General features: G+C 37.5%; 1 protein-coding gene across 1 annotated transcript in view; it reads left to right on the top strand.

Annotated features, from left to right (window-relative positions):
* Positions 1–388: 388 nt before the first annotated feature.
* LOC149572444 (glutamine-dependent NAD(+) synthetase-like) overlaps positions 389–13,214 on the top strand; it is a 46,991-nt gene continuing 34,165 nt past the window's right edge. The window contains exons 1-2 of the mRNA XM_089815840.1: positions 389–548; positions 651–743. Of these exons, the coding sequence (XP_089671966.1) occupies positions 389–548; positions 651–743 (253 nt within the window). The remainder of the gene's footprint in view (positions 549–650; positions 744–13,214) is intronic.

Here is a 13,214-nt window from a genome sequence, read left to right on the forward strand (position 1 = left end):
AAAATGGAAAATGTGGCTTACAGATATATTATTGTGCTTAGAAAAATATATTTTTGTCCTTGTTTCTTTTTCAGAGTTACTATGCTTTGACCATTACTCTTTCTTCTATCTCGAACAAAAGGCAGGTAATCTCCTTCCACGAGATTTTGAAATCGCTGTTTCTACCAGAGCTACTGAAGGAAGGGCATTCAACCGTTCCCACCATGGTGGACATTCGACATGGTTGAAATGGAAATTTGGGCTGAACTGCAACATTAGTTGTCCTTTACAGTGAAAAGAGATCGAGAGTTGACAATGGAGATGCCCGAATGTTCAATATGTTTACAAGAAGACGATAGAATTTCAAGAGTATTGTCATGTGGGCATTCTCAATGCCAGTCCTGCTTAAATGAGTTGCCTCGCCATTCTTCCTCCTCTTCCCCGTCCTGCTCGATCAAATATCCTGTATGCACTCAATGGGTTAAATTGCCTCTGCAAGGCCCGTCTGGGCTTCCAAAAAACATTGAACTCCTCCGTCTCATTCATGCTCTTCAACCAAAACAAGAAGGGTGAGTTTAAGCCAAAACCCCACCTTTCTAATAAGCTAAAAAATACGGAACTCAAGCCACCCAAATTCAATTGTAGCTTAAACCCACATAGCCCTTGTACAGACTGGGCTAATTGGATCATTCCAGAAGATGCGATTCAATTAGAAACTGCAGTCGAAGAAGATAATGGGCTTATGCTTGTTTGGTCTTCTGATGGTTGGAACTAATTTTAACAAATAGTTGGTTGGACTGACGCCAATATGTGCTCATGTGACCGCCTCTTGCCCATTACCTTCCCCAGAAATCATCGAAGGAAATTCATACTCTGAAAGGATTACAGGATTCCTGCACAGGTTGGGGCAACATATAAGGTTAGAGCTGAATATTTTGACGACACATTCTTTGCTGAATAGGAAAGTTTGTAGGGTATTTGGGTTTTGGATGAGCTGTAAGGGGATTGTGTATTTGGTTTGTGAGAAGTTACAAAGAGTAAAAACTATTTTTATTCGTTCTATCCTGTCGGAATTAAAGTCTCCAACATCTAGTTTGAAACCCACCATTGATGAAGTGTTGAACAATTTGTCAAAGAGGGCTACAGAAATATGTGAAGTTGTAGTTCGTCTTCATTCCCAAGAGATGGTTTGTGGTTGTCTGGCACTGGAGTGCTTTGAATTTGATGAGCTTGGGCATCCATTGTTTAGCTTGGACAGGGCCCTTCTATTGAGGACAACGTTGAGAAGGATATCAACACTACAAATTCAATGGTTCTTCCTGGGTACTTTTTAATGCATCATCTTTGCTGTATACAGGGACAACAAGTAATGGGAAGAGATTATTATCTTTCAAAAAGTCATAAGAAAGGAGGACTACATTAATCTCAGTGTCTCCCAGAGTAAGCTGTTCAAATTTCATTTGTCAGTGTCGCGCTAAATATTTAAATATTTGAGGCTCTTAAAAATTATTTTGGTACTCCATGAAAGTAAGAATGCATTCTAAGCCAGCAATCAGAGCGTTCCAAGAGGGCATTTTGTCAAACATTTAATGTACCTTGTGAAAGCTAACACATTTTGCATACAAATCTACCAGCCGCTGCAACTGAAAAAGTCTTTTCTAGCATCCGATGATGTCGGTCCATACACTATCCTCAGGCTCCCCTTTTCGCATAGGCTGGGAAGATAATACAAATTGTATTTGCTTTATTTCCTTTTGAGTTCTTTTCAGGAAATACTTTTTGTGCATCTGCAAACATCACATTATATTATGCTTTGTTGGATGAGTAGATGTTGTTCCAAAACACCCATTTTATGAACTACATTGTCTTCATCTGCTGCAAAAATCGATGGATGGGAGTGTCCAATGCCACTGAGCGCATTGTCTTCGAATAAAAATGTTGACGACGATCGTTATTTGAAGCAAAAAGATGGGAGACGACGGACGCATTTAAAGATAGATCTCTCGCCTTATCGGATCAAATAGTTGATTTTGCTCGATACAACATTTATTGAAAACTGCAAACCACCCAATTAAAATTACTTGTTTTGAGTGTCGGACAGGTTTTGGGTGGCTGTTTAAATATTTTAACTTATTCATATAATATAATTTTTATTGTAATTTATATAATTCTTAAAATAATAAAATTATTAATATTTTTCAAATTTTGTTCAACTCTTTCTATTATTCTATCTTTACTAGTCCTTATAATAACATATCATTTTCTCTTTAGCTCTCTCTTCATATAACATTATATCCCAAGGGCCATAGGCATCCTTGATATCAACACTAGCTTAGTTGTATATATACAGAAAAATGTTATGAACATTTCCATTTTAAAAGACATTTCAACATTTTCTATTAGATTCTTTTGTAAAATTGACCAAAAGCTATACCATAATAATTAGAAACAAGATAGAGATCATTGCAAAAGCTACTTCAGTCAACCATAAAAACATGAAGGTAGGAACTTTGGCGCATGCGCCCCTTGTTAAAGACATGGGTGCTAATAAAATAGAAAATGTGTGAATAATGAATCTTGGGAAACACCCTTTGTTTCACTCAATGGACAAGACTACTAATGATGTTGATAGGCTAGTAAAGAATTTGCATAAGTAATTGGATGGGTTATATGAGTTTGAGTACATGACTATTTATCTTAAAAAATAGAGTGCAATTGTGGCAATCCGACCTTATAATGCCCGTGTCAAAAAAGTGCAATGATTTTTTGCTATAAGAAAAGTAGAAACTCTATAAGAAGATACCTTTTCTGTTTTTGAGTATATTAGTTATGGATGTCACTACAACTATCTCATCAACTATTTTTTTCTTTGCAAATTGATATGTGGATCAAGTGAATCAAATCCTTTTTAAGTATGAGAGAATAATTGATCAATATGTCCCTCGAGTATATTCTTTGTAATATAACCACATTTTGTCAAGTGTCATCATTCTAAAATTTTATTTTGCTCGGTGTTTTTATAAAGGGAATTCATGGTTGATTGGAGAAGGATTTTGAAACTTTGAGATTTTGTACTAGGTGGTTAGAGATAATAAACAATAATATATTTTCATGAAATCACATGTTTGATGAACAGAAAGTTGCTTATAGAGAATAATTAATCAAAAAATTGACCATGTTTTATCACATATATCTTTCTCTCATAGTTGCATGAATTTATCAGTCATGAATGGATGGATTTGTTTTCAAAATTTCCTTATGGATGTGGGATGCATGGATTAGGTTTAAGGGATGAATTAAATACTTTTCATGGGTCGCAATAACTATAAAAGAATGGTAGTATAGTATATGGTGCGATTGATTGAATATTTAGGCATGACTTTGTTGGAATATATAAATAGGAAACAAGATACTGAGAGGGGGGGGGATGAATCAGGATCTTAAAATTTTGACTTCAAAAGTTAATCTCATTAAATCATACCTAATTCATCATTAAAACTATAATGTTGAAATATAAAATAAGTTCATCACATCCATAACAATTCAACACATAACATAATGATTTGGTTACCCTGAAACACTTCAAGATGAAAGTAAATCTGGGGTAGGGATGAAACCCACAAATCGTCACTATTGCAACAATAAAGTTAACATGTCAAGGTTACAATGTTTGACTGTAAGATATGATCTACCTAGTGAAAGGTTGGTCCTGTTAAAGACTAAAAAGACTATTAGGTCTTGCCTTGTTAGAGAGCTTGACACTTACAATAAAGTAAAGACTTTGTTAGGAGATTTACATAGGCTTGTTAGGACCACTCTGTTAAGAGATTTGCCTTGTCTCAATTACAAAATAACTTATTCAATACTTGACCCTCGATGTGCTCTGTAAGTTGATCTTCAGTCTCCTCTTTCCTTTGTCTTTGATTTGATTCACCTAATCTTATATATCTATTCAATCCTTTACTGCTCTGATTGATTTGACTCTTCGACTCCTTCACATGTGTGTTTCCTTTTCACATTTTTTCATCCTCTATGATTCTAGGGTTAGAATCCTCCTTAAGTAGACTTCATGTAAAGCTTCTAGATCTTGATCAATGGTTTAAATGCCATCATCTTTTGTCTTTTTATGTCCTTTTTTATGATTGGTTGATTTGTTTGCCTAGGGATCATAACCTTTTGCCAATTATGCGTAAATAGAATCTGATCTGGCTCTATAGATATTAAATATTATAGAAATGTCGACCAAAATGATTCACATATGAGTTTGTGCCATTACAAACTCACATATCAAAACTACACTGCTCGGTACTTGAGTGCTTTTGACGCTCAGTCATGTATGTTGTTGCTCCACTTCTATAAGTCTACGTGCTCGACACTTGGTAACTTCTCAATATGCTTGGTCATCGTTATGTTACTCGACTCGTACTATATTCCTCAACTCTCATATCTGCTCAATCTCTACTAAATGCTTGACAATCATTGTTTTTCTCGGTCTAAGTGTAACTTGCTTGGTCTTTTCTAGATAACTCAGTCACAGTAATGACCTTGTAATCTTTCCTAGTAAATGACTTGCAAATGACTACATGTTTGGTCCTAATCAACAAAATAGGCTTAGAGATCAACAATCTCTTTGTTTGACAATAGTGGCAAAAATACTTTGTCACGAAATCATTCCTTACAAAAAAATATTCTCCCTTGAGACAAAAATTATATTTCTGATTGATATTTATAAGTCTCTGACTGTGACTCCACCTTACTTGTTACTTCTCCCTTCTTACCACTGTAATATCCCTCTTTCTTTTGTCACTGATGGCAACTAGGGCACTTGGAGTTAGTTAGAACTTCTCAAAAAAAACTGATGACTTGCTACAATATTAGCATAGTTATGGTTCCATATTTCTTGTACCTTGTCCAAAATTTGAAACCAAATCTCTAGCTCGATAGCTAGGTCAATAAATCTTGCAATGTGTGAAAATTTGTGTCTTTCTATAATATTTCCTTGGCAATAGAAAACACCTTCTGAATTATCTCTATGTATGACAATAATTAAAATTGAATTAATGCCAACTTGGTCTGTATTTATGCAATTTTAGTTGTGAGCTCAGTTAACCTTGTCTGATTAAATACCAATTCACTGAATGAAGATGAACTTGAAATTGTGTTGTTTCTCAATAAGTGAACATTAGTCTTCATACTTGAATGTAATAACTATAATTATTGTTGAATATCTATTGTAAATAAATATATATCACACATGGGTATGTGCAGGATCATGGTCAACCAAACTATGGCCTTAAGTGGCAGTGAAAAACAAACAAATCAAGGTTATGTCAACTTGACACATAATTTTAAAGTGGTTATGGACTTTATATCAAAAAGTTGTAAGAAAATAATTTGTAGGAAATAGAATGTAGTTTCTAAACTACTAGGCCCTATCAGGAGGAAAAAATAATTGATTGGTAAAAATTTTGAATTTTAATGCAATACTACGAAAATTTTAAGGCAAAAATAAAAAGTAGGTGTATGTCTGACCACCTTAATCAAAATCAAATGATAATATTTTTTTAATATAATTATAGATATGAAAAGTAGACTCATGCCTGGATGTGATGCATATTTTTTGGTATTTTTATTCCAAATAAATAATTAAATATAAATTTTTTACCAAAAAAATTTCAAAAAAAAAAAAAAAAAAGTCTCGTGTCTAACCACCTTAACTGATAGAAAATTTTACCAAATTTTTTTTTTTTTAATTTTCTTATACTAGGCGAAGCATAGAATGTGACACAACTTTTAGATTTAAAAAATGTTATACCTTTTGAAAGTTATAGCTATTTTTCAATCAGTATGTCAATCAGCACTTTACAATAATCTTCATTGATAATTAACTAATAAATTCTTATCGAACTTAGAATTTGACAAAAATTATATTGATGGAATCTCCAAAGCGATATTAAAGAATCCTTTTTGTTTCATTCAATTTCGATCAAAATAACATTGTCAGACGGCTACCCGAAGTCTGAGTATCACTAATACCCTCTTCAAACACGTCTCTTGGGTTGACCGGGAAGGGTTGGTAAATACCAAGCCTAATGGGATATCCGATATGGCTCAATGAATTTTGTTGGGCAATTTGAAATCCCAACCCATTTTGGAGGGAAAATCAGGTTTAAGAGTTATAGCTTATGATTTATTAATTATTTCAGTTATATTACTATGTAAAAATGTATTTTAATATATTATATATATACTAACGTAATGTAAAGATATAAGATATAATCTATTAATATATAATAATATATTACGTTATTCTTATTATAATCTATAAATATAATTTTTATTATTATTATTTTTACTAAATATTATAATCTATATATATAATAACGTAATATTTTCATTAAATATAATATGTATAATAATATAATGATGACATATGACCCCCTTTGACCCATTAAATGACGACATATGTCCCTAGGGGTCCTAGGACCCCTAGAGACATATTAGAATCATTCTTATGGGTCGAAGGGGATCATAGGTTGACCTATTACCCCCTTCGACCCATTACATGACTACATATGTCCCTAGGGGTCCTAGGACCCTTAGGGACATATTAGAATCGTTCACATGGGTCAAGGGGGTCATAGGTTGACCTATGAACCCCTTCGATCAATTACATGTCGACATATGTCCCTAAGGGTCCTAGATGAATGATTCTAATATGTGCTTAGGGGTCCTAGGACCCCTAGCGACATATGTTGTCATGTAATGGGTCAAAGGGGTTCATAGGTCAACCTATGACCCCCTTTGACCCATATGAATGATTCTAATATATCCCTCAGGGTCCTAGGACTCCTAGGGACATATGTGGTCATGTAATGGGTCGAAGGGGGTCATAGGTCAACCTATGACCCCCTTCGACCCATAAGAACGATTCTAATATGTCGCTAGGGGTCTTAAGACCCCTAGGTACATATGTCATCATTTAATGGGTCAAAGGGGGTCATAAGTCAACCTATGACCCCCTTTGACTCATATATATTAATAATATACATATATATTAATAACATACATATTAATATAATAATATATATTAATAACACACACACACACACACATATATTACGTTATTATATTTAATAAAAAAATCACGTTATTATGTATATTAAAACATACATATTAATATAATAAAATAATATATAATACATATTATATATATATATATACGTTATTATACATATATTATATTTAATAAAAATATTACGTTATATATATATATATATATTATTCATATATTAATATATATATATATATATATAATATGTTACGTTATTATACATATATTATATTACTATACATATTAATATAATACATATTATATTTAATGAAAATATTATGTTATTATATATATATATAACACATATTAATATGTATAATAAGAGCAATTCTCATATGTCCCTAGGGGTCCTAGGGACATATGTCGTCATGTAATGGGTCAAAGGGGGTGATAGGTCAACCTATGACCCCCTTCGACCGAATTGAACAATTCTAATGTCCCTAGGGGTCTTAGGACCCCTACGGACATATGTCATCATTTAATGGGTCATGGGGGGTCCTAGGTCACCCTATGACCCCCTTTCAACCATATTAACAATTCTAATATGTCCCTAGGGGTAATAAGACCCCTAGGGACATATGTCGTCATTTAATGGGTCGAAGCCCTTTGACCCATAAGAACGAAATATGTCCCTAGGGGTCCTAGGACGACTAGTGACATATGTCATTATTTAATGGGTCGAAGCCCTTTGACCCATAAGAATGAAATATGTCCCTAGGGGTCCTAGGACCCCTAGGGACATATGTCGTCATGTAATGTGTCGAAGGGAGTCATAGGTCAACCTATGACCCCTATGACCCATAAGAGTGATTCTCATATGTCCCTAGGGGTCCTAGGGACATATGTCGTCATGCAATGGGACAAAGGGGGTGATAGGTCAACCTATGACCCCCTTTCACCCATATGAACAATTTTAATATGTCCCTAGGGGTCCTAGGAAGCCTAGGGACATATGTCATCATTTAATGGGTCCTCTCACCCCCTTTGACCCATATGAACAATTCTAATATGTCCCTAGGGGTCCTAAGACCCCTAGGGACATATGTCATCATTTAATGGACCAAAGGGGGTCATAGGGTGACCTATGACCCTCTTTGATTCATTTAGAACCCCTACGACATACTAGAATTGTTCATATGGGTCAAAGCAGGTCATAGGTTCACCCTATGACCCCCTTTGACTCATAAAATGATGACATATGACCCCTAGGGACGTATTAGAATTGTTCATATGAGTCAAAGGGGGTCATAGGGTGACCTATGACCCCATTTGACCCATTAAATAATGACATATGTCCCTACAAGTCCTAGGACACACATTAAAATTGTTCATATGGTCAAACGGGGTCATAGGTTCACCCTATGAACCTGTTTCACCCATTAAATGATGACATATATCCCTACGGGTCCTAGGACCCCTAGGGACAGATTATAATTGTTCATATGAGTCAAAAAGGGTCATAGAGTGACCTATAACCCCCTTTAACCCATTCAATAATGACATATGTCCCTAGGGGTCCTAGGACCCCTAGGACATATTAGAATAGTTAATATGGGTCAAAGGGGGTCATAGGGTGACCTATAACCCCCTTTGACCGTATGACCTCCATTGAACCATTAAATGATGACATATGTCCCTAGGGGTCCTAGAATCCCTAGCGACATGTTAGAATCGTTCTTATGGGTTGAAGGGGGTCATAGGTTGAACTATGACCCCCTTTGACCCATTAAATGACAACATATGTCCCTAGGGGTCCTAGCACCCCTAGGGACATATTAGAATTGTCCATATGGGTCAAAGGGGGTCATAGGGTGACCTATGACCCCCTCACCCTATGACCCCCTTTGACCCATTAAATACTGACATATGTCTCGGACATATTAGAATTGTTCATATGGGTCAAAGGGGGGTCATAGGGTGACCTATGGCCCCTTTTGACCCATTAAATGACAACATATGTCCTTAGGGGTCCAAGGACCCCTAAGGACATATTAGAATTGTTCATATGGGTCAAAGAAGGTCATAGGGTGACCTATGACCCCCTTTGATCCATTAAATGACAACATATATCTCAAAGGGTCCTAGGACCCCTCAGGACATATTAGAATTGTTCATATGCTTAAAGGGTGTCATAGGTTCACCCTATGACCCTCTTTGACCCATTAAACAACGACATATGTCTCTACGGGTCTTAGGACCCCTAGGGACATATTAAAATTGTTCATATGGGTCAAAGGGGGTCATAGGGTGATCTATGACTCCTTTTGACCCATTAAATGATGACATATGTCCCTAGGGGTCCAAAGACCCCTAGCAACATATTAGAATTGTTCATATGGGTCTCGTTGACCCGTTAAATGATCACATATGTCCCTAAGGGTCCTTGGACATATTAGAATTGTTCATATAAGTCAAAGGGGGTAATAGGCATTGACCCATTAAACGATGACATATGTCCCTAGGGGTCCTAGGACCCCTAGGGACATATTAGAATGGTTAATATGGGTCAAATGGGGTCATAGGGTGACCCATGACACCCTTTGACCCATTAAATGACAACATATGTTCCTAGGGGTCCTAGGACCCCTAGAGACATATTAGAATCATTCTTATGGGTCGAAGGGGGTCAAAGGTTGACCTATGACCCCCTTGGACCTATTAAATGATGACATATGTCCCTAGGACCCCTAGGGGCATATTAGAATTGTTCATATGCGTCAAAGGGGTTCATAGGGTGACCTGTGACCCCTTTTGACCCCATTCAATGATGACATATGTCTCTAGCATTCTTAAGACCCCTAGCAATATATTAGAATCGTTCTTATGGGTCAAAGGGGTTCATAGGTTGACCTATGAGCCCCTTTGATCCATTAAATGATGACATATGTCCTTAGGGATCCTAGGACCACTAGAGACATATTAGAATTGTTCATATGGGTCAAAGAGGGTCATAGGGTGACATGTGACCCCCTTTGACCCATTAAATGATGACATGTGTCCCTAGAGGTCCTACGACCCCTACGGACATATTAGAATTGTTCATATGGGTCAAAGGGGGTCATAGGGTGACCTATGGCCACCTTTGACCCATTAAATGACGACATATGTCCCTACGCGTCCAAAGGCCCTTAGGGGCATATTAGAATTGTTCATATGCATCAAAGGGGGTCACAGGGTGACCTATGGCCCCATTTGACCCATTAAATAATGACATATATCCCTAAGGGTCCTAGGGACATATTAAAATATTTCATATGGGTCAAAGGGGTTCATAAGGTGACCTATGGCCAACTTTGACCCATTAAATGATGACACATGTCCTTAGGGGTCCAAGGACCCCTAGGGACATATTAGAATTGATCATGTGGGTCAAAGGGGGTCATAGGGTGACCTATTACCCCCTTTGACCCATTAAATGATGAAATACTTCCCTAGGGGTCCTATGGGAAGTATTAGAATTGTTCATATGTGTCAAAGGGGGTCATAGGGTGACCTATGACCCTCTTTGACCCATCAAATGACAACATATGTCCTTAAGAGTCTTAGGACCCTTAGGGATATATTAGAATTGTTCATATGGTCAAAGGGGGTCACAGGTTCACCCTATGACCCCCTTTGACCCATTAAATGATGACATATGTCCCTAAAGTTGCTAGGACCCCTAGGGACATATTAAAATTGTTCATATGAGTTAGACATGGTCATAGGTCATAGGGTGACCTATGACCCCTTTTAAAGCATTAAATGACGACATATGTCCCTAGGGGTCCTAGAACCCGTAAAGACATATTAGAATTGTTAATATGGGTCAAAGGGGATCATAGGGTGACCAATGATCCCCTTTGACCCATTCAATGGTGACATATGTGCTTTGGAGTCCAAGGACCCCTATGGACATATTAGAATTTTTCATATTGGTCAAAGGGAGTTTATAGGGTAATCTATGACCCCCGTTGACCCATTAAATGATGACATATGTTCCTAGGGGTCCTAGGACCCCTACGGATATATTAGAATGGTTATTGATCCATTAAATGATGACATATGTCTCTAGGTGTCCTAGGACTCCTAGCGACATATTAGAATTGTTCTTATGGGTCAAAGGTGGTTCATAGGGTGATCTATGACCCCCGTTGACCCATTAAATGACGACATATGTCCCTAGGGGTCTTAGGACCCCTAGGGATGTATTAGAATGGTTAATATGAGTCAAACGAGATGACATATGTCCCTAAGTGTCCAAGGACCCTTAAGAACATATTAGATGTTCATATGGGTCAAAGGAGCTCATAAGGTGACCTATGACCCCCTTTGACCCATTAAATGATGACATATGTCCCTAGGGGTCCTAGGACCTCTAGCAACATGTTAGAATCATTCGTATGGGTCGAAGGAGGTCATAGGTTGAACTATGACCCCCTTTGACCCATTAAATGACAATATGTCCCTAGGGGTCCTAGCACCCCTAGGGACATATTAGAATTTTCTATATGGGTCAAAAGGGGTCATAGGGTGACCTATGACCCCCTTTGACCCATTAAATGCTGATATATGTCCCTAGGGGTCCTAAGACCCCTAGGGACATATTAAAATTGTTCATATGGGTCAAACCCTATGGCCCCTTTTGACCCATTAAATGATGACATATGTCCCTAGGGGTCCAAGGACCCCTAGGGACATATTAAAATTGTTCATATGGGTCAAAGAGGGTCGTAGGGTGACCTATGACCCCCTTTGATCCATTAAATGAAAACATATGTCTCAAAGGGTCCTAGGACCCCTTGAGATATATTAGAATTGTTCATATGCTTAAAGGGTGTCATAGGTTCACCCTATGACCCTGTTTGACCCATTAAATAATGACATATGTCCCTAGGGGTCCTAGGACCCCTAAGGACATATTAGAATTGTTCATATGGGTCAAAGGGGGTCATAGGGTGATCTATGACCCCCTTTGACCCATTAAATGATCACATATGTCCCTAAGGGTCCAAGGACCCCTAGCGACGTATTAGAATTGTTCATATGGGTCAAAGGGGGTCATAGGCTGACCTATGACCCCCGTTGACCCATTAAATGATCACATATGTCCCGTATTAGAATTGTTCATATGGGTCAAAGGCGGTCAAAGGGTGACCTATTATCCCTTTTGACCTATTAAATGACGACATATGTCCCTAGGGGTCCTAGGAACCCTAGGGACATATTAGAATTGTTCATCTGGGTCAAAGGGTGTCATAGGGTGACCTATGACCCCCGTTGACCCATTAAATGATAACATATGTCTCTAGGGGTCCTAGGAACCCTAGGGACGTATTAGAATTGTTCATATGTGTCAAAAGAGATTATAGGTCACCCTATGACCCCCTTTAACCCATTAAATAATGACATATGTCCCTATGGGTCATAGGAACCCGAGAGACATTAGAATGGTTAATGATGACATATGTCCCTAAGGGTCCTAGAACCCCTAGGGACATATTAGAATTGTTCATATGGTTCAAAAGAGGTCATAGATCACTCTATGACCCACTTTGACCCATATTAACCATTCTAATAAACCATTCTAATATGTCCCTAGGGGTCCAATGATGACATATGTCCATAGGGGTTCAAGGACCCCTAGGGAAATATTAGAATTGTTCATAGAGGTCAAAGGGGGTCATAGAGTGACCTATGACCCTCGTTGAACCATTAAATGAAGACATATGTCCCTAGGGGTCCTAGGACCCCTAGGGACATATTAGAATGGTTAATATGGGACAAAGGGGGTGATAGGGTGACCTACGACCCCCTTTGACCCATTAAATAATGACATATGTCCCTAGGGGTCCTAGGACCCCTAGTGACATATTAGAATCATTCTTATGGGTCGAAAGAGTTCATAGGTTGACCTATGAATCCCTTTAAACCCATTAAATGATGACATATGTCCCTAGGGGACCTAGGACCCCTAGGGGCATATTAGAATTGTTCATATAGGTCAAAGGTAGTCATAAGGTGACCTATGACCCCATTTGACGCATTAAATGATGAAATATGTCCCTAGGGGGTCACAGGGTGACCTATGACATATGTCCAAGGACCCCTAGGGACATATTATAATATTTCATATGGGTCA

The sequence above is a fragment of the Cupressus sempervirens genome, chromosome 2 (genome assembly GCF_028749045.1).
Source record: "Cupressus sempervirens isolate cs-2001-9-10 chromosome 2, ASM2874904v1, whole genome shotgun sequence".
In the NCBI taxonomy this organism is placed as follows: domain Eukaryota; kingdom Viridiplantae; phylum Streptophyta; class Pinopsida; order Cupressales; family Cupressaceae; genus Cupressus; species Cupressus sempervirens.